The 26,339-nt window shown below is 38.8% G+C and overlaps 1 protein-coding gene across 8 annotated transcripts in view; it reads left to right on the forward strand.

Moving 5' to 3' along the window:
- Positions 1-8,717: 8,717 nt before the first annotated feature.
- Positions 8,718-26,339, forward strand: part of PTBP2 (polypyrimidine tract binding protein 2) — a 54,642-nt gene continuing 37,020 nt past the window's right edge. For 2 of the 8 annotated variants that reach the window (XM_082314082.1, XM_082314083.1), the window contains exons 1-3: positions 8,718-8,888; positions 10,522-10,552; positions 23,450-23,525. In XM_082314082.1, the coding sequence (XP_082170208.1) occupies positions 8,725-8,888; positions 10,522-10,552; positions 23,450-23,525 (271 nt within the window). In that variant the 5' untranslated portion in view covers positions 8,718-8,724. Of the gene's footprint in view, positions 8,889-10,521; positions 10,553-20,113; positions 20,474-22,919; positions 22,939-23,449; positions 23,526-26,339 lie in introns of those variants that run through there. The other 6 variants (XM_082314084.1, XM_082314085.1, XM_082314088.1 and 3 more) reach the window with 5 other exon arrangements.

Below are 26,339 nucleotides of genomic sequence, written 5' to 3' on the forward strand. Positions count from 1 at the left end.
GCTGCAGTTAAGGACGCAGCTCTGGGGGCTGTCTGGGGGCTGCGCGCTGGCTGCAGGAGGTGGGAGAACGCTGCCGGCGCCCACAGCACGGGCTGCTCTCCGCTTCGGTGCCCACGATGGCAGGGCACTGCATCTACGCTGGCTTTGTGGGCGGTGGGGGAAGCCTGCAGCCCAGTTCAGGAGTTCTGGTGTTTTGAGAGGCAGCGCTACAGAAAGGTTTTTATGTCCAGCTATTTTGGGCAGATTGTTGTCAAATGGTCTCACAAGGTATTTGTAGCTTTTACTTAAATTCTCTAAGCGTTGCCAGCTGCATTGACTGTATTTATTCAGTGACTGAAAAGACTGTAATAGCAAGTGAACACTGTAATTGGTCCTCGCAATCGGAATTTTTCTTCTGGTATTAGCAAAAACACTATTCACGTCTACCTTCTAGTATGCCAGCAACTTCTACTTTTTGTGGTTGTCTGCTTTTCTAAAACTCAAAACCAGATCCTGGTTATAAGCTATTATTAAAGAACTGTGCCCTATTGGGTATGTCACGTCGGTCAAATTTGCCTCCTATGTATACATACTGAATCTCCCACTACTGCACACTACAGGAATCACAGTTCTGTGAAACTGATATGCTAAGAAGTATTTCAGCTGAGTAGATCTGAAAGAATAATTTTATCTAGAATATTTAATACAGAAAGATGTTTAAGTGATCCCAGTTAAACTGCTGCTAGACAAACAGACAAGTGGGAAGAGTATGTACAGTAAAGCAATTAAAAACCAGAATGTCACAATGCGTCACCTTAGCTACATTTTCCTAAAAGTGTTTATGATACCCGAATTCTGAAGTGAGGAGCATGTGAGGACGGCGTGAGAAGATAATAAGGAAGAGTGGGGGAGACACTACATTATTCGATATCCACTGCATTTTTGAGTGTTGGAACTGTATGAAGGTAGGTGGCACCGTTGCAGGTTCACACAGCCAGGAGCAGAAGCCGACTAGAACACTGCTTCCGTGAGCCTCATAGGTAAGAGAGAAAGTGGCCGCTCAGGCGGGCAAATATGTATTTTATCTCCTAATTTCTGAATTTCTCAATTCAAAAGAGACTGTGTCTCTCCAGGCTGCTTTAAACTCCAATGTCTTGCCCCGAAAATCATTTTGGCTTGCCCTTGGCTTTGGGTCAGCTGCAGTTCACTCACACTCCAATAGCTAGTCTAGTGCCACAGCAGTCAGCCTCTTTAAATGATACTATAGATCCATCTCCTTGCATTGCTCAAATGCCTCAACAGCAGTTATCTTAAAGGCCATGACGTTTCAGCCATGGCACAATGAACAAATTGTCTTTTCATTGTTTCCTTGCTAACCTATAGATAGGTTATTTACTTTGCTTTGTTGTCCCATGCACGCTTCTACATCACTTCCCTGTAAAGCGTTTAACCAGAAATGACTCCATGGACTGTGCTAGTTGGAAAAAATTTGGAAATGGATTCCCATCCCAGAAAAATAGTCCAGATTCCAAACACCCATACTATTCTGAACTGGAAAATATGCTGCAAAGCTGCCATTTTCTGTGAAAAGTCTTACTTTTACAAAAAAAAGTATTACTCCACAGGAATATAATTCACAGAAATATTTCCAACAAGCTCCACTCCATGGCCTTTCTTACTTATACCATTAAAAATTAAGAAGCTCTTTTCAAGTAGGTATTTAAAAGACAGGTAGACATGGTGCTTGAGGACATGGTTTAGTGGTAGACTTGGCAGTGCTAGGTTAACGGTTGGACTCAATGATCTTAAGGGTCTTTTCCAACCTTAACGATTCTATGGTTCTACAATTCTGTAAGTCAGCAGTGTGTACGAAACTGCCTGTCCAGTGATGAAAGAGTACACTGCCACCAATACTTTTTATTGTTAAAAATATTGTAATAATGTAGTTTAGTAACTTTGTGATTATGATAAAAGGTTTTAAAAAATCTTTATTCCTGCTTATAAGAGAAGTAGGGGTTGATCACCTCTATAGTTAACAACGGGGCAGTCATTTCTCCCTTTAAGAACACCTTATAGTCTGCTAAGGAAATAGTGCCTTCAATTTTAAGAATGGTTTATTGCTTTCAAAGTTTTCATATCAGTTAAGAGATTTCATTTTCAAAGATTCTCACTCTGGAGGAATGCCCCTTTGAGGATTTCCTCACAGAGAGAGGTGCCTGCTTTGAAGATTTTCATTTTTTTAAAAAACAGTCACATTTCTGGGGTGTCCTCTTTGAAGACATTTTTCTGTAACACTTAAAAGGTTTCCATTTTGAATATCTTTCGCCACCATGGACAGCATCCATTTGAAAATATTTTTCCTCTATTATATTCTTTTTGATAATTTAGACAGTCTTGTAGGAGTCCATAAAATAATCCCTATTAAAAAAGCCCAGGAACACCATGTTGTTCCTACATAAGGTGCACATTGGTTTGGAAGAACTTCTGTAGGATGGGATGTTATGAGAGCGCAGTTTTGGAAAAATTGTACAAAAATAATTCCATTTTCTAACATCAAAGAGTAAAGTGGAAAGGTGAGCTCATCTGTCACTTACATGACCTTTCAAAAATTACTGTGAGACACTTTTTACTCCTTTTAAATTATTTGAGTTCAGAGTTCAAGTTCTGGTATTCCTGAAATCAATAGCAGAAGTCCCATTTCAGTCCAGCTGTGCAAAGAACATTCTTTGAAATTGCTGTGAGCTTTCTTTCTTTGAGAAAGTATTGCTTTAATTTACTATGTTATTGGGGATTTGGAGCATTTTCCTTGCTGGTGTTGAGCTTTTAAAAAAATGTATGTTTTCTCCCTTTCTTTTTTTATCACCTTTTTAGTAATCATAATTATTATGTCTGTAAAACTAGGCAACCTCAGACCTTGTACAAGACTGGGCTCACTGTGTATGTTACATAAAGTCTTCTGTCCGATGTCGGTCTGTGAGTTAGAGGGTGCGTCAAAATACATCTAAGCAGCCCCTTAAACCTAGTTTTGGGATATTTACTTAGGCTGTGGCTTAAACTTCTGGCCTGAGCTCCCTCCTGTCTGCAGGGTGCAGAGCAGGAAGGGCTCTCAGACTGCAAATGAGCAGCTGGAGGCAGGAGGGTTGGGGTCTTGGGGCTCTCCTCTGATAAAAATGGCTGTGAGTCCATCTAGATAGCTTCAGTGCAAAGTCAAACCAGATGAGTTTAGATCACCTGCAGCAGTGGATTTGCTGGATTTTGCTCTGGAACAGAAGAAAAGTCCCTCCCGCCAACACAAGGATATCGGATGAGGAGGTTAATCACTGCCACCTCTCAGCTACCAGTCACCACCTACCTGCTGAGACATTATGCCAGACTGGGCACTAATTTGCACAAAGCAACAGCTTGCCAGGGAGTCACTGGGCTAAATGCTTGAGCTGAGTTAAGTTAGCCATACCCTTATATAAGAGAACCATAAGCCAAAATTCAGACATCTTCACTTCAGCTCAAAAATAAAAACCATCCTGAAGTCCCTAAATTTATACTTTGTCAGATCCTCAAATGGAGAACCTTTGTTACCTGCAATACTGATTGGCAAAAGCTTTTATTAATAAGGGAGTCTCTAAGAATTAAAGCCAGTCTTTTCTGATTGTGGGTCTTTTATGTAACCTACACATAAAAATAAACACTAAATAATGATTTGAAAAGTATTGTGCTTAGAGATTTTTTAATGGGTTGTATGACTATATGGTAGATGGGACAGCTGTGCTGTCTGCAACGTAAAGGTCTAGGCTGGTAAAAGCACACATCGTTAAGGGAGCAGTCCTCATCAGTCCTGGTCAGCCATATTACAGTCAGGTGAAAACTAGGTTCTCACAACCCATTAAATTACTTTACTATCATACTTGGAGAGCAATCACAGCTTTAGTGTTGGAATATTTCACCCGTGTCTTGCAGAGTGCCAGGCCAGCACTTAGACATCTGTTTGTGACAACAGAAGGATCTATACTTTTTTTTTAGGTCAAGAAGCAGAGAACTTCCTACCCTTTGTCTTATAACCTCAACAAGCATCTTTGCATTCAGAAAAAAAAAGATTCATTTCACTTCTTTTCTATGACGGAATACAGCACTCTCTTCCCAGAGCTGCAGTCCTGGCTGTACACAACCCACAGCATGGTCTTTACTCCACTACCAATCAGCTGAGGCAAAAACCAAGAAAACCCTATAGTATGAAAGATGTTTGCAATCACCACTGGCATATAATGTTTGTAATAAAAAGTAAAAGTGATCTCCAGCCCTGAAGAAAGTAAATGTATGTGTATTTAATCACAGTGGTAGAAAAAGGTGAATTTGCTCTGGAAAATAAATTTCCAGGTGGATACAGTACAAGGAAGAGAGGAAAAGTGGGCAGGCAAATAATAATCTAGTTGTCAAGAATGGACCTTTGGACCCATAGGAACGTTTACTGAAGCACCGTACGAGCTATGTCACATGTTTTGGTGCCTGAGATGGTAGAGAGCAGTAACACTCCCAGCCCGCCCAAGATAAGCTGTCTTTATAGCAAGGATGCTAGAAATAAAATGCTGGAGAGCAGCCTGTGGGATTCAGACCAGCAAGACAACTTCTGACCTGAACTCGAAAAAGAGACATTTATTTAGGGCACTGTGCTTGTAAGAGCTACTCGATAGCTTCAAAACTTAGTTCAATAAAACAAAGTAAATCAACACAGGCTGCTGGGAAGAAATGTTGATTAAGGATATTGTTTACAGGGGCACAGAAAGATGAATAGCTACTAATAAATGTTGGGACTTTGCTCAAAGGCGTCTGGGGAATTTATGAAGTTGACAAGAACTGGCTTAAGATAGAATAATGGGGTTTAATATAACAAAGACTGGTAAACTGAATGATCAACCTTTCCCATAATATCCAGAGGATCTGTTGTACTAAGCAACACCATTCGATGACACTACTGTTAATAATATGAGGAAACTAAAGAGACAGGGCTATTTAGTTTGGTGATAGGGACAAATGAAGAGTTGTTACTGTGTAAGTGCCTCTAATAGCAAAAAGTATCATATTCTTTGAAGGAGTCACTAAGTTTGAGTTTCAGCATAGTCTGATCTAAAAAACATGATATAAATTCAAAAAAAGAATCTGTTGAAATTCTCTGCCCAAAGCTCTTGAGAGAAACTAAGCTGACACAGGATTAACAGGTACATTCTTTGATATATTAATACCTTATTAATTATTAGTTATTAATATGAGATTATTCAAAGATATCAAATGAAGGGCAAGAAAAAATGGTCTATATTTTACAGTAGAGGGAGGTTACTGGTAGTGTGCCACAGGGACCTGCGCTGTTCAGCATATTCTTAAATGATCTGGAAAAAAGAGTGATTATCGAGGCGACCAAGTTTGCTGATGATGCTGAATTATTCATGGTAATAAAAACAAAAGCTGACCGTGAAGAATTGTGGAAAGCTCTCATGATACTGTGTGACTGAATGATAAAATGGCGAGTTAAATTCTGTGCTGAAAAATGGAAGTAATATGCAAGGGAGAAAACAAGCCAAACTATACATGCAAAATCTTGGAATCTAAATGAATGACTTCCACACAGCGAAGAGTGCTTGAGTTGTGGGGGGGTTCTGTGAAAAATCAGCTCATGACTTAGCAGCATTCAAACATGCAAATGAGACTGGTATTATCAGAACAAAAAAATAATATAAAACTAGAAATAAACCAGAAAGCATTTGTTATGCACCCATATAAAGCCATTGGATTTGTAACTTTAATAATGAGGACCATTATGGTCTTCTAGAATAGGATTAGGAAAGGTGTAGAAAAAGGCAAAACAAATTATTGAAAATACGGAATGACTTCTAATAGAGGAGACATTAAATTTACTAGGACTCTTGAAATATAACTGAAAATGATATAATGAAGGTATATGCATTCATGAATGGCAAGGTTAGGTGAACAGGGAAAATTATCCATCCATTTTTTTTAAGAAAAGAGCTGTTGGACATTGAAGGAAATTATCAGGCAGTGGGCTTGAAACAAACAAAATATTTTTCACACAATGATTTCTTAAATTGCGTAACTTTTTGCCCTAGAATGCTGCCGATGTCAAAAAGTGCTCAGGCAAAGTCTTGGACAAGATATTCTCTGAGAGTGTGGATGCTATTTTTTTCCCCAGCAACTCCAGGGACTCAATATGGGACAATGTACTGCAGAAAATATCTTTGTGTGCTTCCTAATTCCTACAATCTTTCACTAAGCATACACCACTAACTACTCATACTGCTGCTGAAGTACACAGACTATTATTTATTAGCTGTTCTTGAAATAAAAAGGAAACAACCAATGAAAGTGAAACATCTAAATATATCAATAATCAAAGGAATTATTTTGGAAAACAAAATGTTATTGCAGGAATAAGATTACTAGGATTTAAAAAGTATGGAAATTTTGTACAGCTAGTAATAACATCTACACTTAAATTTTGGTTAGAATAAAATGGATAGAGGATATAAGCCCTCATGTTTCATAATATAACAACGGAATGTGGAGGGTTTTGCTGGAGGTGTTTTACTGAATGGTTGCCTGTTACTGGACATTTTAGCCACCTTCTGAACTATCTGATGCAGGACTTCAGCAAAAAGTTGACAGGTCTTAAGGACAAGGGGGTGTTTTTGGCAACAATTTTTTTCTGACCTTCTAAAACATAAGACAAAGCAAAGACATACTCTAGCAACACAGAAAAAAGATGACCAAGTCATTGTTTATACTATCATAATGTCCAAAATATGGTAGACATTTTACAAGGCATCCAAAAGCATACTAAAAATAATCTAATAGTATGAAAAGGCAAAGCTACATGAAGAGGAAAGTGGAATACAACGCTGAACAAACAAATGAGCAAGAGGATGCTATGGCATTTTATTAATAACACGCTGATTGTTTGCATCTTTTTTTCCCTTCTAAAATTAAATGCTCTAGGTAAAATCCTGATTGATTGATTAATTATCACTTTTATTGACGGTTTCAGGGGGACCAGAGTTTTGCTCTATAAAGTCACATCCATTATTTCACCAAGATCTGCGAACTCAGTTCCAGTGTCTTTTCTGCTATAAACACTCCACACGTGCTCCTCAGTCTCCCTTATATGGAAGAGCATCTAACTCAGAGGATAAACCGAATGTGTATTAGCTCACTTAATCAGATGGATTCTGGTAGGTGTCACGAAAGAGGGAGAAAATAGGCATATTACAAAAGAGATGAGAAACACAGGTTAGAAGATAGCATTACTATAAAAGCAGAGGAGGAAAGCAAGACGGGCAGCGAGACAGATAAGTCAGATGGAAAGACAGATTTTCTACTAATCGCTAAGGAGTAGAAGGATCAGTACTTCTACCAATACAAAACCAGACAAGATGTATTTAGATTTATAAGGGGGGAAAAAGGACAAAAAAACCCCCCAGTACAATGTGGCAACAAATAGGAGTGAAGGCAATGGCAAATGAGAGAAACCAACTATAACCACAATCTCCAATGGTGCAAAGCCTACTAAACACGCCAGATCTACAGGAATGATATATATATGGAGTAAATATATAAAAATGCATTGGATTTCTAGAGATGGTTATAAGCAAGTCTAAATCTCTGAAGTCCTTGATGTTACTTTCAAGCACAGTACTTCTTTAACAAAACATATTTTTAAACCAGTATTGCCGGATCAAAATATAGAAAATACAGATGTTTTGAATACTTTTTTTATATCCTGGGTTTGAGAACTTTTAGGAACATTTGGATCACATTTTCAAATTTCCCTTCCATAGGTATAAAATCTTCAGTTTGACTTTTTGTTTGAATGCAATCCAGGATTGTCCCACGAACAGATTTCTACCTGTATCAAACATTGTAAGATTTGTGATGAAATATTGAGACCTGGCGAAAAATAGCGTGTGTGTGTGTGGAGTGTATTTCCTAGTGGCCACGTAGAGCAAATAGTTTATACCCTGATAGAGTAGTTTACAGAGAACCATGGCTACCCCAATTTCTGTGAAGAAACAGCCTAACTCACTGCAACAGGTAATTTGTACGTTCATCGTAATTATTTTTGGAAATAGTAGTAGTGGTCAGCTATGTAGTCAACAGGTCGTTTCCTTGTAAATGACTGTGTAGCCAAAGCCACGGAGTGATGAAGACAAGGCTCCCCGTCGGGGCTGGGCCCTCTGAGGGGACAGGGTGGCCCCCGCCGCCCGGGCCTGGCGCGGCCTCTCCCAAGGCTTTCCCTGGGGAGCAGGGACAGGCTCCCGGCGCTGGGAAGCGCTGGCAAGAAGCGCGGCAAGTCTCTCCGCGCAACAAGTGCGGCCCGGCGGGTCACTGGCAGCCCCGGGCCGGCCGGCAGAGACCGCCGAGGGACTGAGGAGCCCCCGGAGCGGGCCTGCCCCCACCGCCCTCCGCGGCCTCGGGCGCTCTCCCCGGGCGGGACCGTGAGCCGAGGTCCTTTCAGGCGACCTCTCTGCCTCGCACACACACAAGCGCTCCTGAGGCGGTGCGCGGGGGCAGGAGAAGCGGGAGTCCCCCCCTCGCCACACGCCGGGTCCCGGGGCGGGGGGGTGAGGAACCCAGGGCCGCGCCCCGCCGCGCCCGGTTCCCGCCTCAGGCGGGGCAGGCTCGGGCCGGGCAGCTGATGGCAAAACCTTCAGCGGCGGCCAGGGCGCATGCCCGGGCGGCTGGCGCATGCTCTGTAGCGGCGAGGGACGAGGAACGGAATCCGGCACTCGGCAACGTTCGGCGGTTTTCGTGCAGGCCAGGCCGCCATTTTCTCACAGTCTCCCGTACGCGTTGGCTGCGCGGCTGTCTGTCCCGCTTGTCCGCGCTTTGTCCTGCTCGGCGATGGACGGGTGAGTAGTGACCGGGGCGGTGGGGGCGAGGGCGCTGCCGCGGTTGTATCGCCTGGTCGGTGCTGGGACCGGTCCCGGTGGCGGCGGCTCGCTCCCCGCCGCGGCTGGCTGTCGGCGGGCGGGCGTCTCCGAGGGTGCGGGGAGCGGCCGCTGCCCCGGCGGCGGTGGGGACAGGCGGGTTTCCCGCCGCGGGACAGCTGAAGCCTGAGGCCCAGTACGGGGTGGGGCGGGGGGGAAGAGGGGGCTCAGCCCCTCCGTAACGCGGGCCCCTCGGTAGGGTCTTCCGTTTAAATTTGGGCCGCCCCTACTTAGTGTAGTACCTGAGACGCCGGGTCTCGCTGTGAAGAGGGAGCGCCATCTACCCCCGCCCGTCCCCTCCAGAGCCTCTCCTTCTCCCCGCCTTTGCCTTCTCTCCCCTCCAGCCGTGGGGTGCGGAGGGAGGCTCTGTGGGGCTCGGGTTTGTTTTGGAGCTGGCTGGAGGGGAGGAGCGATACCAGCGGGAGCCAGATGTCGAGCTCTTTTGTTTTCAGAAACCGCCTAATAAGCCCTCTGGCTTCCCCCCATCCCCAGGTAGAAAGATGCCTTTGTGTCTGCTGGAGACTGGCTGTGAAAGCCAAAGAAGGGAAGGTTTTGAAGGAGTCAGCCATGCGGGACAGCGAGGGCCCTCGGCCCTGGCCGGGAGCTGGGGTGGGCAGTCACTATACACAAGGCCTCCTTCTTTCTCTTGGACCTGAAAAATGAGGCTGCTGGTTGTAGCCTTCGTTAGTGTAAATACAACATCTTCCAGCTTCCAAATTGCCTATTAAGTTGTTTACTCTGCTTCAAACAGAGAGGCAGTCTCTTTGGTATGCTTTAAGCATATAACCTTTCAACTGTGAGAGTTCTAGAGGCTTTTTATGGTTAGTTGTGATTATAACGTTGGGAGTTACAAATCCTGTCTGTGAAGTCTTGTCATTAATGAGTGTTACATTGTGGAATGCTTTCACATATTCATGTTTTGCTTTCATTTTTTTTGGCGTAGACTTAGGTTTCTTTTGGGATTCCTTTACACACTGTGAGTTATGATGTGCCTCTAAGAAAAAGATGTGCCTTGACATACCTGTTGCAGAGTTTCGTATAGGTGCACCTGATTAAATTTCATTCAGTTTCATATAGGTGTACCTGCCAATGGATTCTTTTTTTTAAAGCTAATTTCAAAAAACGTGTTCATTGCTTTCTACTGTAAGATCTGTAGGGAAGGCTATGTTGCTGAACTAGCTGTCTAGTTAATAGGGGTGTGAGAAAAGTTCTGTGCTTACTTTTAAATTCTTTTACTTTCACCCTATGATCTCATGTGGACCAGAAACCCAAGTTTCCTAAATAAATTTCCTGGCAGTGCCGCTTTGGAGTAATGTTTACTTGAAACTTTGGACTCTTTTGGAGAAGCCTATAAGCTGGGGGAGCTCAGTAGCTTTTGTAGGTTTCTTTTGTGCTTTCCCTCAGCCCTGCTGTGTTCTTTGAACATATTTTCTTGATTGGGGAAGTTGTTGGCTATTTTGATTCCTCATTATTTTGGCATTGCAATACATTGAAAAGTTGGTTTTATGAGGATAAATTGGTTGACTTGTGTTCTTGTTTTTTTCTTTTTTTACAGCATTGTCACTGATGTTGCAGTTGGTGTGAAGGTAGGATGTACACTTAGCAAATAAGGGGGCAAATTGTTGATACAAAATGAACTACTTTGAGCATAAGTAATTGCAAGTTTTAAGATTTTAACTAGTCATTGTCAGCTGATATTTAGTCAGCAGTATATGCTTTATTAACCAAAAATCCCTAGAGGTAAATTGGAGGCTTTACACTTTTCTAGGCACTGAACTGTAAACAGTGGTTCTGGATTAATGTAGGGGTGTCACCTTCTTATTTTAAATCTTAATTTTTGCAGATTTTTTTCAAAACAACACTTTCTTATTGTTGCATGGTGACTGTAAAAGACATGTTTTCTTCTCTCACCCCCCCATCCTTTTTTCAAAACAGTTACCACTGAAGTTAGAAAAGAGGTGACTGCTTGTAATAGGACACAAAAACATGAGAGGTAGAATTTGTTATTTAGACAGAGAAGTGGGGGTTTGCTTTGCTTTACTTTTTATTTCTCAAGTTCAGTTATGACTTACAACAAGGAAAGAACTTCAAAATGGTTGTTAATTTACTATTTATTTCACTTTTGTATTCAAATCTGTTGCAGGAATTAGATGAGTATTTCATAGAAGCAGACTGAGAATGCAAAGATATATGGGACAAGGGAACTTTAGGTTATGTTAACGAATGCATGCAAGCAGTTCTATTTCAGTGGTAGGAACGTAGAAGTTTTCTATACAGTTAAATCTTTGCATTCGTCCAGGGACTTTGTAGCTATACTACATAGCTGCCTTTTCACCTGAAGCTGATCTGTGTTAACTGGTTGGTAAGCCAGGTTTTGTCTAGTAAAGCTCTTTGGCTCAGATTCAGTATTGGTCCTGCTGGATTTGGACTAGTTCTTACATAACACAGCTAGCCTGTAGATACAGAAGCAATTCTGTCAGGTGTACCTGTATTGTGTTTCTGAGCCAGCTTGCTTCTAGGAGGAGCTGTAAGAAGTCAGTTATATAGATTCTGGACCCCTCTGGCTCCACATGTTTGTGCGGTATTGGAGACAAACTTAAAATCACTCTCTGAGTCAAGAGGAAAGTGTAGTTATTAACATACTTCTGTGGGAGCTAATCCCAATCAGAAATACGAACTAGCATGATTGTTTCTCTGTTGCCTGGGAGGACAAAGTGTTAACTGATTAAAATTTCAGGAATGTATTCAGTAGTTTGGAGGAATACCAAAGGAAGTTCAAGTCTTTCAGAGTAAACTGCCCCATGTGAATAGCTTTGGGGCAAAACAATTTATAAATTGCCCTCAATTACATCTAAAGAAGAAGCAATTTCAGGTAGACTGACTGTTGCTTGAATCTTAAATTCTGACATTCTCACTTCAGAAGTAAATAGATTCACTATCCCTTTCATTCTTAACTATGAGTGACTTAGAATCATATGGGAATTTGAGTATTCATGAAATATGTTGTAAGCGTGTAGTGCAATTTTGGAACCATATTTTCAGATACTAGCCAGGCAATGAAATAAAGACACTTCAGATTAAATAACTGCTTCTTTCTGTTGATTGTAGAAGTTATATTATGAATATAATATAAGAAAGAAGGCAAGACAGGTGTGTCAGAGGTAGTGATTAAAATAAATGCAAGGAAAGGCATAGAAGTGTCAAAAAGGAGTGTTCTTTGCCTTGTAAAAATGGACTTATTCTCTGGATTTTAAGAGGAAACAACCCATTTGTGCACGGAAGTAGTGGGAATCAATAAAAAGGATGATGGTTTTCTGAATAAAGCTGTTAAATATGGGAAGAGTAAACTGGATTGTATTCTGGAGCTTCTGTAATTATCTCAAGATACTAATAATAATGGAAAATGGAATTTCTGTCTAATTGATATATGCAGTTTGGGTAGCAGTCTAATGCTGGTTTCAGTCATATTTTGTGGGAGGCCATGTGAAACATTTGTCCTTTATGTTCTCTGGTGACTGTTCATTGCTCTTGGTGAACTGATGTTTTAAAGTTGAGGAATGCTTTACCTATAGCTGGTATATAAACAACTGGGAACATTCATCTGGCCTTTCCTTGGCTGTTATCTTTTCTTTGGGGTGCTTTGGGAATGTGTAGGGAGCAAGCTTTGAGGCCAAGAAGTTGCATCAGCAGTTTTAATGCGCTTTTGACACTGCTTTTATTGTGACGGGGCAGGCATTGGAAGTGGGTGGGGATTTACCTGTGTGAAATCAACTTATCCAGGATATTTGTTTCACCTGATGCTTTCTTGAGATTTTGCACCCACCATATATATGCTGATCAGCTATACAGCATGTTTGTGATATATTCAATTATACTTGGAGAAAGGGATTGTGACATATGACCCCTCTGTTTGGAAAATTTGCTTTATCATCGTCAGTCATGTCAATACAAATTTGTAAATTATATTAACTATTGTCTGGCTGGTTTCTCTCTTAAACAGAAAACTGAACATGTTAGTTCTATGTTTTTAAACCCATTTGTAAAAGAGTAATAGTAGAAGTTAACTACTGTAGTCTGGGAATTGTCTTTGAATTAAAAAGGGCTTTTGAGCTTTGGGGACTGCATGTGGGCAAAGCAAGTATAAAGTAAAAGGAATACTTGCTTATAATGTTTTATTAACAGTTTTATAGTCTCAGAGTTACCTGCTAATGAAGCTGCTAAATTTGAAGCTATTACCATTTATTTGTGCTGTATGCTTTGATTTGATTTAAAACATTTTTGTTCATCAAACTGTTGGATGTTCAATCTTGGTTTTATTTACGTGTTGAGTCACCAGAAGTTAACACCAAAAAGCTGAGGAAAACATAAAACTCAAAATGGAGGTGGAAAAAATGACAAATACTATTTGACAACTTGGTTTATATAGAGTGAATGTGGGGATTTGCGCAATTCAAAATATGCAGTGGGAGCATGCTTCCCAGCTAAAATCTGTCAGAGGAGCAGTGTGCTTTAATTTGTGAAAGCATTAGGACATGTCAAAACCCAGTCATCTTGTAAGTATATATGAAGTAATTCATATTTGATTTGGTCTGTAATGTCTTGTTTTGCTTTCCTAGAATTCATGAAGGCAAGGAAATGCCACTCTGCACACAGTTCACCCCTTATGTTATAATTTACAAAATACAAGAAGAATGAGCTTTAGCTCTGTGTCAATGTTACTTTGTGAGCTCCCGTTATATATAAGCAGTTTGTGTAAAGTATTTTTGAATACAACAGAGCTAAGGGTTCCAGTAATGGTAGTATATTACTTAGTTCATAGCTTTTTTTTTTTTTTTTTAATTTTCAGTTTCTTGAAGAAATTCTATACATTGTAAATGTATAGTTTTCTTCATGCATAGTTTTAAAGATTGCCATATTATATAAAATGTTTGCTTTTTTGTTTTAAAAAGTTACATCTCAGTTGCTCTGTTTTTATTGCATGAGGTCCTTAGTCACTAAAAATAAAATGGCCTGCTAGTTAGCTTCTAGTCTCAAACTTCTCATTGCTCACTGGCTATATAGGTTTGAGTATCAGAATCTAATAACTGTAGTTTGATTTGCTGTCTTGCATTCTCTTTACAGTTACGATGCTTTAATCTGGATAAGTAAACTGATTTGACACTTGTAGTGATAGAGCCTTTTTCAACTGTTGAAGTGAGTGTATGAAGTATATAATGTATCTTTTCTCTGGAGTAATTAAAATCTTCGGAGGAGTATAAAAAGTGATGTAAAGAATATGCATCACACAGGTGCACGGAATAACTTAGGTGGACTTTTGGTGCATATTGATGATGATAGTTCTCTTTTACTGTATTTCCGTGTGTGCCACTTCAGTCTGATGTATCATCTTTCTCCTGGATGGCATGCATAGCTGTGTGGTAAATGGGGCCTGAACAATTGCGTGACTCATTTTATGTATGTGCATTGCACATTTCAGAATGGCTGAGGTGTACTTCTGCCTGATGGGAGAAAAGAAGCAGTCATTCCTTCATGGATGCATTACTTGGTACATGGCATTTGGGAATTTGTGACGTTGTTGACAGTGCTTTGGGCTACACTGGCCAAAAACTGAGCTTCAGCTGCCAAGTGTGGACAGCCCCAGTTATACCTAGGAGGGAAAACTCATGTATTCCTGTAAACATAGTTTTGTAATGTTAAAAGATCTGGGAATGGCCTTTTTCCCCAAAAGTCAGGGCATCAGCCTTTGCAGTATGCTTAAGAGGGAACTCTTGGTGTGTATTTAGTTGGTTATATTAGGGTTGGTTAGAAGATGCTAAGAAGCACTGTCCTAGTACTTTCTAATAGATTTCCAAACTGTAATGTATCATGAAGTCCCCCTTTTTCCCAGTTGCTGAAACTTAACATGGGGGAATATAATAGTATGGGGGAAGGGCAGTAGCTAAAATCAGAAAAGATAGGAGCTGATGGAGAAAAGGAAGAGAGCATAAAGTAGCAGTGTCTAAGTACTCTTGAAGCATTGTCCACTTTTTTTTTAACTCAAGTTCTGAGAGGTAATCTCTTCTCTTACAAAATTATACAACACTGACCTTTTTTTGCTACTAATAGCTGAGAATTTTGTTGTGGAAACAAATATTGTGGATGTATTGTGACTTTTAATTTGAACTGTATGCTGTATAATGAAAATGTGTAGAAAAAAGTCAGTTACAAATTCTAGCAAGTTGTCAGAAGATAAGTTTAGACTAAACTTAAGACACGAGAAAACTTATTTAAATAGCTTTTCCCTTTCAGTTTCTTCTTTTTCTGAAATCTATTTTGCATTTCTGTCATCATTCTAGATACTTAAATAAAAGGAGGAGAGTGGTAGGACAAAAACCTGTTTGACTCATTTATACAGACAAATGCCATGTGATGGTCTGTTTTATTGTATTTAAAATATTAGAATGATAGTTTTGAGCTATCTTTGCATGTCTAATATAATTACTAATAGATTGCTAGTAGATTAGGCAAACAGTCTGCTAGGGGCAGTGATATGAGAAAAATGGATTGTTTGTAAATTGGAGGAACTGTTTTAATTTTGTGTTAGCTAGAATAATGTTTTTAAATCAACTTTTGTATTCAATAATACTTAGTCATAGCAACAGTAGACAGCAAAAAATGTGCAGAACGTCCTAGCAGTGAAGTAAGAATGAAGCGTGACCATGTTCAGAAGTTTAGAACTGGCATCTGTATTTGTCTTTTCAGCTGTGGTGTGGGGAACATGCCCTTGGTGACAAAGAATAACTTCTTACAATGAAAGACATCTGCTCTCTTTTTAACAGTAACTTCCGTAAATTGACCCTGTTTGAAATTACTTTCATATTTATTTGGTCTACTCCAATTCTTTTTTCTTTGTAACTTTGGGGTTTTTTTTCCTAATGCTCATTCTGCCACCATAATATATGTGGTAAAATAAGGAGAGCTGAAAATGGAGAGAAAGGAAAAATGTTGAAAATTAATTTGTGCACTGGAGCACATATGCATCAATGTAAGGAAGGCTTAGTGTACCTATTTGATGTGTTTTGATGTCTGTCACTAATTCGAAATCACCTCTTTTTCATTTGTAACAGAACGCCTATATTTGCATCTTAATTGAGGGGACTGTAGGAAGAGAAATGTGATCACCGGCACCATCTGAAAAATATGAGCCAATACCAGCATGAAAATACCTTTCCCATTTCTTAGAGCTTTGGGCCATGTTTTCACAAGCAGATCAAGCTGCATTCCAGTTTTCTCTGTCACTGTAATACTTGTGCAACAAATGTTTGGCTAGCCACTTTGCAAACCTCTCTTGGGAACTTAACCAGGATAAAGCTAAGCTGACGCAACAGTGAGTTACATCTTTTTAGTCAGATTTGTACCAAAGTGTGTGGTTGCATAAATGCTTGTAGCAATATAGAATAGGGGAGGACAGATTAGGAACAAGTTGCTGGGGCCAGGGAGAAGGTCTGTTGCTTTTGGTGGTAGTTGGTTCAAATGAGGTTGTGGTTTCACAAGCTGTTAATGGGACTGTGATGTTTGATTTAGGGGTTTGGGTGTTTTTTTATAGCTGTGAGTATATACAGCTGGTTTTAGCTCTTCATAAAATCAGTTTTTCTATGAATGTGTAACATGAGTATTGAGTTATAGATAAAATAGCACTAGTGCTTTTAATTCATTATTGGGAAATAGCAGAGAATCAAGTAGAAAATACCTTCCTCGTAGATCTTATTTTGAGATGTAGAAACTGCTACTGAAGGACCAAATCTCTGCATCTAGGTGCCGTGATTCTCTAAGCAGAAAGCTAAGTACACATCCAGGTGGCAGCTCTACTGAGTTGTTCTCACCCATTCTAATTTACTACCAGTTATGTACAGCTGCTTCAGAGTAATGCTTTCTTTCCTACTAGTAGTGGAATAGAAAATCTGAAATGCTGGAATAAACTATCTTGTTTGTGTACTTCCTCCTGGACATTTGAAGTGTCGACTGGTATTGGACTAGACTCTTGCCTGCAGTCTTCCAATTACAGCTGAAAATTTGAAGGTTTCCAAATGAGGCTGGGTGGCATGATTTAAGTGGAGATACGATTCTTTACTCTTCAGCTTTCTGATTTAATAGTCAATCTTGATCTTCAGATGCTTTGAGAAATTTGGCTGTTTTCCACATTGTATCATGGTATTTTGAGAACCTGGAGGCTTTTCAGAGGAATTGAGCCTTGTCTCCTTTCAGTCTTAAAGACTTTTCAGATTCCCTTGATCACCATCTCAATTTCTACAAACTTTGTGTGTTTTCATAAACTAGGAACATGGCATACCATGCGTATAGTTGCAAGAAAAAAGAATAAAAGCTTAATTTTCTCCTGGATCCTTCCTTACTGAAAAAATGTGAGTGTAAACATGGTGAAGTTAGTTGTTAGGATATATAACCAATATATGGTTGGCTGAGGATAGCATGAAAAAGAATTGAAGTGGTGAAAAAGGAGAGTACAGAGGATAAGTATGGAAAGGTGGTCATATTGTATCCAGTTAACTTCATCCTGAATTAAAAGCAAGTGATGTTATAAGTGAGTTATTAAGCACCTGTGGAGTTCATGGCCTTATCAAATAAGACTTCATGCTAATATAGTTAAATAGTTTAGTCTTGAAAAAAAAATCAAGTAGACGTACTCCTTGTATGTAAGGTTCTGATGAAGTGATAACAAGCTTATAGTTTAAACTGTATGCTTTGTAAAATACCTATGAACCTGTGTGGAATTTCTTTTGGATTGTATATTTGGACTTGGCTTGTCCTGTCCTGAATGAGTCTTCTGTGATTCTGTACCTATGAGAGGTCTAACAGTCTATTCATTACATAATTTGGATTCTGTGTTTTGACAGTAGTATGTATAGTCAGAGCATAAGGCAGGTCAAGTATTTCTTCTCCACGAAAGATTATGTGAGGCTGTATTTATGCAGTGTTTCATTAAAAATATATCCTGTTAAAAATGAAGCATTCATTAAATTCTGATCCATCGCATGTAAACTGAATGAAGTTTATAAAGACTGTGTTTGGCAGTTTAAAGTGTGTTGTCCTCTTGTTTCCAGGATCCAGTCCCCAAAGTTAATTCAGACATTGAATATTGAAGCAGTGTGTTTACAAGTGTGTATCTGTTAGAGAGGAATGTTTGCTGTCTGGGCTGAAACTCTCATACGCTTTTATTCCTCTCCCATGCCGTCAGGTTTCTGGCTCTTTCTTTTAAATTGTTCCCAGATGTTGTTAGAAATGAAGTGTTTTACAATGCTGTTAGATTTCTTTAAATCATGAGATCTGTCTCCTGGCTTGTCATACCCCTTGGGAAATTCATGCCTGTAGGCTGAGAATGACTGTGGTAAATGCGCAGTGCAGCTCAAGTTCTTTTTGCTTTCTTCTGGGTGAGGTGGGGGCAGAGGGGGAAGCGGAGGGGGGGCAAAAGCATCCTGTTCTTGAGAGAGTTTTGTAATATCAGCACATCTCAGTACCACAAATGAGAGCATTTATCAGAAGATGTATTTTTCAACATCTTTGGGTGTATTCTTTATCTTTTCTAGTGGGAATTTAAGAAATTATTTTAGATGATGCTGTTGACTTTTTAACAAAGTGCAGTTTTGTCACTTGTTTACTGTTTCTAGTAGTATTGGTTTCGTGTTCTAGTAGTATTGTAGTGCATCTACACATGCCTCTAATAAGCCTTCTGTAATATACTCAGTTTGTTATGTTGGGTTCAGCCATAACTTCTGATCAGGGTCCCCATAGCCCTGAATTATTGGGAAAACAGCTGATAATGTTTCTCTTTCATAAACAGTTGTCAAAAAATACTTTGATGCTTAAAATACTAAACCTCTGATAACTCTCAAGCCAAAGTTGTTGCTCTTTGGGTGTTTTTTTTTTTTTTATCTTGGATGTAATAAAATCTGGGGAATGTTTGAAATACTTAAAACCCTATCTGGAATGTGAGGAAAATAGTTGGCAGAGACTTCTAAATAGTTTATTTTTTATTAGCTGGGAAGGACAGTATTACTGTAACGGCTTCCTGAAATTACATAGCTACTGAATATAACCTGTGATAGCATGAAGCTTTGTAGTAGTCTGTTATGGGGGAGAAAAATCTGAAATCCTGCTACGTAAATCCAGTTTGTATAGTGAGGGATTCTGAGATAGGTACGACTGTTAAAGCAAGGAGCTTGGAGATTAATTTGCTAAGCTAGAGGCTTTTTCTTTCTCTTTGTATAATTGATTTTGTAAATTGTAGAAGAGATAGTATATACAACTGTATTCACTTACAGAAATTAACTGAAGTATCGAAGTGGTACCTTCAATTTACAGTATATAAAATAATTTTTGTATATATAAACTTTAAGTTTCTCTGAAATATGTACTCAAAGTCTGAGTTGGTATATTTTTCATCTTTTTCTGAAAGTGATCCGACAGATCAGTTTTACGTAATTCCATTGGTTGAAGTCAACATTAACATGCTGTTTTATCACCATGGATGGAAGTGCTCTCATGGGGGCAAGGGTGTGCTAACCTGGGCTTCATTGAAAGGACAGTATTAACTGCAACAAATTTAAGATTCACTCACTGCAAGAAGTTAGTTTGGCAATTTCCTTGTTTATTTTGTGTAGTAGTATTTTGGCAGATGCTGGCTTCGTGAAGAAATGTTCTAGATATCTCTGATTTGAATAGTTAGTGGTTTAGCTTTTATGGAAGGTTAATGTAGATGAATGTTCTTGACATTGGTAGGAATAGAAATATGGCATTGAAAACTTGTGCTGCTGAGGACTAGCTGTCAGAAGATGACCTATTAATAGTATAATAGCAGTTTGTACTTCTTATTTTGTCCTTTATAATCTCCTTCTGTCATGCTAAAATGGATATTCACTTAGTCTCTACCATGTTGCTATTATAGGAGCTTTCCTTTGTAGTCTATGACAAAATAAAATTGTTATGGTGTTTTTTTGTTCGTTTGTTATTTTAACTTAGATTTGGACATTTCTGTGGTCTATGTGTTTGTGATCTTCAGTCTTGTTATACAATCTCAAACTTGCTTTGATTCTTTAGAACACAGCAGTTGGCACAGATGGGGAGAAGAGTTAAGTGAACATTGCTCTTGGATCTTCCATTCTTCATTGAGTCTGATTCGCTGTGTTCTTCAAAGATTTGAGTTTAGTTTCCTTACCTCTGAAACACTCGATAGAATTTACCTAAATTAGTTTAAAGGCTTCTTTGCTTCACGTGATTTGACTAGCAGAACTGACGTCCTTGAGAATAAGACTAGCGAACGTTCAAGACGCTTGGGAAATGGGTTATAATTCTGAAATTCGCGTTTGAGATAGTGGAGTGATGACGAACATTGCCCTTGGAGAAAGATGCCAGTCCTTTTTGACTTAGCACCCTCTAAAAGAAGATGCACATAAAAACAAAGCCAAGCACCTCAAACCACAAATTGAATAAAGTCTTACCTCTGCTGAATAAATGTAAGTAAAATAAGTACTTAGGTCTATGCTGTGATTCAGGAGGTACTTGTGTCACATAGTAGTGCCAGTCTAAGAGTATGCATTGGCTTACTTGAAATGCTTATATTAAATTGCATTACTAGACAACTGCCATCTTAAGATAACCCTTTTGAAGCAAATGACAATTACCAGGCAGTTACTGCTTTTTGATTTTGTAATTTAACCGCTCTGTGTCCAAATACATCATGTGTCTTTTGCTGCATAGCTGGTTTTAAAGTTACATACTGAATGAAGCGTAGAGGTGTCTAGGCTGCTTAAGAACTGATAAGGAAAAATAACCATGTATATCTAGTAAGATGATTACTCACGCGGTAAGAGATACCTTTGTCTTTTACTAAAGGTTGGCAAGTATGTACGGGAGTGAGTTAGCAGAGGTTCGCTCTACGTTTGATTTCATGGTGAACTGGAAGAACGTTCCACATCGGAACCTGTACATCTGTGAATCAGCCTTGTGAACACTGATTTATGAAAATAAAACAAATGTAGAATTTATGATACATGCCAATATAAGGAATTCACATTTACTTGTTCTTCTGAAGCAAAACTGTTAAAACTTTTTCAAGTGTAATGGCAAAATCTTGTGATTGACTCTGAATGTATTCATGAAATGCAAAATTATATGTTCCAAAATGAAGAGAAAACTCTTTTAACTGTTCCTGAAACACAAACACAGTAACTGAATATCCACTCTGTTGAGTAATTTGTGCTCCTTTTGGATTTTTCTGCTGTGGATTAAGAAATTAACAGCTTTTTGAAAGCCTGATTTACTAGGAACCAGAATTTTATGTAATTGCTCTTGTGTTCTGCTAGTCAGCAGTTGCTGATATAAGTAACTTTTTGAAGCTGAAGACAACTCAAATTTGAGATATTTCAGAATTGTAAAGTTTGTCCAGGTTTTGGGAATAGCATTCATTTGGTACTGGGGATGCTTCAGCTGTTCACGTAGTAACTGCTGTACTGTTGCAAATTAATGCCTGGCATATTAAGGAAAAAAAAATTGCTGCTGAATTATCTTAATATGCCTGATTATGAACTTTTTCAGTCTCTGCTGCTACTTCTGCCTATTCAGTTGAGCTGTCCAGGCTGCGGACAAGGGCTTCCAAGCAAGGCTAGGTGGATAGCTGAGCAGAAATAACTGCAGTTATCAACGACTGAGCTAATACTGCTAATCATCTTGAACTTTGCAATGTTCTACTTACGTAAATATTATGTTAGAAAAATAGAACATTAAAGAGAAAGAAGGAATGTGTGTGTTTCAACTTACACTGAGTGCCTGGGTTAGTGTATTATGTTTACAGTAGAAGGCAATGCAGTTTGAATAATGGAGAGTTTCTATAACTTCTCTAACTTGTTTCTCAGTTTTGTCCAGCTAAATTTTTTCTTAGTTATATCTGATTAGAGATCTGTTCTTACATTGAGAAGGACAAGACGTGGTCCTTCTCATCGTCCTACCTAATCTTGGTATTTGGCATTATTTAAAGGAAATCTGTTGATTTGATAGGCACAGCTTTCTTGGTTGCTATGTACCCATAAGAGCTTAGAGTATTCAGTAAACTGTATGAAGATTCTTCAGAGCTGATGTTGAAAACTAAGTAAACTTTAATGGGTCTACGTGTGCATACACATATATACTATTTTTGAGAGCTTCTGGATTTCAGGTTTGGATTAAACAAACTTTAACATACTGTTTTGTGTATGGACTTATATACAGTGCACTATGATAAAATGGTAAAGGTTCAATTTTATGCATATTGCAACTGTGCTGACTAGAAAGGTGATATCCTCAGGTTAATTTAGTATGCAGTATCGAGGTGCCCTGTAAAACATATCCACTAACTATTCTTGAGATTGTATTGTAGTGTCCACAACAGAATTAAAAACATTTATTTTTATAAAGATGGGTAGTAACTGTTTTGTTTCCTCATTTCCATTTTAGCAGTGACCTGGGTTAGTGTTAAGGGTGCTGGGGAAATAATTTTAAAGTGGGGAAAGAACCAATAAGAAATTGAAGATAATCTTCCAAGGATGTCAGGTTTATTCCCTTTTAAATTTTTTTTTAATGAAAGATCACCTAAATACTTAGGGGGCTTTTTGAGAGATGAAGTCTTGAGGGATGGAGGGGTTGGGGAGTAAGAGAAAAAAGAAAAAAAAAAAGTATGAAAAGAAGCAAAAGCCTCTTCATCTATGTCAAATGCCCATCTTGCAAATAATTTGAGAGGAAAAGATTATCTTGTACGTTTTCAGTAGAAACCTTCTGATTTTTGCAGCCCACTTTCGAGTCGTTTTCAAAAAGGCCATTTAATTGACATTTGTCATGTTTTAAGAATTACAAGGAGGATGTAATTCCCTGCCCTAAATTGTGTTTTGCAGGACAAATGGACATCCCCAAAATGAAAATTGATCATGTCTTATGAAGACAAGTTTTGGTTTTTGGTTTTTGGTTTTTTTTAATAGGGGTGTTAGAATTGAGCTAAACTCAATATTTCTATTTGTATAGATTTCCCTTGTAGTTTCAGCTAGATATAATAATTTAATATAAAAGTATATTAAAATATTAAAACAATAAGTTAATTTAAATGTTATTGAAATAGACTAAATATATTTAATTATAATAATATTTTAATATGAAATGCTGAACAAAATTATTGTTCAGCAGTTCTCATTGTGTCTGGAGGTGGCTACATTTCAGTGGTGGGTGAAACAACTCTGCTTAAGCTGCTCTCATTTCAAAGATTGCCGTGTAAATATACTGCTTTACTTAGATTTCAAGTTGTTGCGCTTATCTGAAAAGAGGAAGTCTACCAAATCTGAATAGGTTTGGTTATGCTTGCTTAAGTTCTTCTAAAGGTTTTCCCTGTCAAACTGACATTTTTAATATCATCTTTAAAAATCACAAAATAGAGGAAAAAAAATCTCTTACTGTCTCTTTCTTTTTAGAGAGGATCTGACGAACTTCTTTCAGGCAGTGTACTCAATAGCCCGAACTCTAACATGAGCAGCATGGTAGTTACTGGTAAGTGATGCCCTTTCAAAGGAGAAATATATAACTTATACTTGGACTCATTTCCTGTTTACAAGGGGAGAACACTGAAACAAGAATCCGTTGTGCTATGGAGAGATAAACTGTTGGCATGCATTAGACTTTAGTGGCCGTGTGTATACTCACAAACCTTGGGTGTCTGAAAAGAATAATCCCATAAAACAAGAGGCAACTTTCAGATGTCTGTACACTAAATTGTTGGTTGGTGATGGGAAGAAAAATTACACTTCTCTTGTACAGCTGCCTTCAAAGTAAGGAATCACAACTACCAAGCAAAGGTAAACAGCTTAACAGCTCCTGTATGACATCAGCTTTTTCACACATAGACATCTGTGAGTCTGGGCATTACAGGGAAGAACACTGTGCCGGTTTCATAATATAGCATGGATTCAGGAAAACAGAGTTTTGCTGTGTTCTGGTTTAGACTGCTAAAGCAGGAAACTTCACTTTGCTCATCTGAGATAACACCGGTAGAATCTCAGTGTCAGTGCAAAGTGAGCGTGGTGGTTCTTCAGTCAAATTTCTGGTGATGCTAGATAGAAAGGCTTTTCATGAATTGACACGTACTAAAATGCCTTCTATTGCAGTTAACTGCTTCTGTATGTTGAACGTGCGTTGAATTCCCTTGGAGGGCTCACTTCAGAGGTCTTTGTTTTTTCTCCTTTTTTCTCCCCTCCCCCGCATTTGTTTTGCTTTCCTCAGAGATGTGGAGGAATTGGTTCATGGCATCAGTGTTGCTGGGCTTTTGAAATAGTTGCCTGGTTCACTGCTTTAATGTGCCTGATCAATTTTTCTGTATTTATATGCTGAGCAGTATAGTTGCTGATATTAGTAGCAGACTCTTTCATTTTAATCTAGTATTAAAAGATTGGGATTCAGGGTGCAATTTCCTGTTCCATTTAGGGTGCTGTGGTGGCCGCTGTTGCCAGAATGAGTAGTTCTGTGCTTTCTCATCCTGCATCCTTAGTGCAAGCAGAAACTCTCCCCCAACTCCACGTTTCTGCTCCACTCTGTACGTTGGAGTGCTCAAACGCTTGCAGAATGAGCTAATCCAGCATTAAACTGTACTGCCAAAAAGCATAGTTTTCCCTTGGAGCAACTTACTGATCAGTCACATGGCTGCACAATTGCTAGATTCAGTGCAATGTGGGGTGGAGAAGTGTGGCAGGAGAAGAAAGGAGAACCATTTCCATGGGTAGTTCTATAACCAATGGTGAAGAGATGATACTTCTTTGGAATAGATCAGAAATGCAGTGTAGTGCATTCATAGCCATTTTAGAACCCCAGAACATTTGTTTATCTCCCCTGCTTTTCTTCCTTCTGGTTCTGAAAGAGGTCCCTCTTGTTTTCATTTTCTTGATGTCCTCTGCAGTCCTGGATATTAGTGCTTCAGCAGTTTGCTTTACTTAAATGAGAAACTAGAATGAAAAGGAGTTTGGGTTGTGTGTGTGAGGGTTTGGATTTGGGCAGTGGGAGGGGGAGGGAGAGCACCTTTACCAGGACAAAGTCCTGAATGTTACCAATTTTTCCATATATTTTCAGAGAAACTTTTAGTTCAGGAAAACTAAATACAAGTTAATTTATCAAAGGAAACAAAATAAAAGCTAAAGGGAAAAAAATTGAAAAAAAAGAGTTATTATAATCTTGAATTTTCAGAAGCAAAAATACAGAAGCTTGTCTAAGAAGCTGCCAACTTCAAGTAGAAATTCTTTTCTCTTCATAAAGTTCTTAAAATGGAAAAGAGTGCTTTGATTCCATTATGTGGACTTGGGAGTTTGATGTATTTAACAAATACAGATTCTTCTCCTTACCTTGTTTTTGTTTCCCCCCTTTGTAAGCTGATATAGGGTTTGGGTTTTGTGTTGGGTTTTGTTTTTTTTTTAGTTACCAAAGAATAAGCATTTGTGAGACAGTTTTCAAATGAATTCATTCTTTACATTTTATACAAGTAAGACCTCTTGATATGTCTCTAGGTATCCAGAACCATAAATGACTTCTCAGAAACGATCTCATTAACAAGCAACAGTGGTCTAGAGTAGTGGCCTGGTTCCTGTAGTATCAGTTGCTTGTTGTAAAAGTTTTCATATTAATTGTGTAATAGATAAAGGAGATTGGTGGAAAAATAATCCCAAACAAACAAAAAACCCCAATCTGAATGCAGTATTACAATTCAAGCTGTTCTCTATAGACGTCAGTGGAAAGGGGGCTAGTTTGGTTTGAGTTTTTTTGTTTGTTTTTAAGCAGTTTCTTGGGATCGCGTTCAAATCTCTCTTCTGCCTGCCTGCCTTTGTTAAATAGCATAAAAAAAACCCTGTAGAGTAGGCTAAATCCACAGTTCAGTGTCATTTCTGAATATATCATCCCATGGCTGTCTTGTTTATCATGAGCCTGGAAGTACTTTTTCCGGACTGGCACAGTTTACAAGTTCAGATTGTAGACTCAGAAGTAATTAGATCTGAAATGGAAACCCCTATGTTAATTTTTCTGTACCCATCTCCTGAAGCCAAATGAGTTCAAGTATTCTTTATATCTGAATTAATGTCCTCCTTTTGCTTCAGTTCTGTTGTTACTTTTCTCTTTAGAAGAATGTAAAACTTTTGTGAACAGAGGTTTTTTGCTGTAGCCAAGGCATGGTAGTGATGAATCTTCCTCAGATTTTCTAGGGCTTAAGAGAATCTGTAATCATTGATTAAGTTCTTTGTAAAGGAGACATGCTGTAGATATCGACTACTGTGCAGCTCTTAAAACTAGTACTTGTTCTTCCCCTTTCATTCTTAGAGTTTTGAA

The sequence above is a fragment of the Platalea leucorodia genome (assembly GCF_965183815.1).
Source record: "Platalea leucorodia genome assembly, chromosome: 5".
In the NCBI taxonomy this organism is placed as follows: domain Eukaryota; kingdom Metazoa; phylum Chordata; class Aves; order Pelecaniformes; family Threskiornithidae; genus Platalea; species Platalea leucorodia.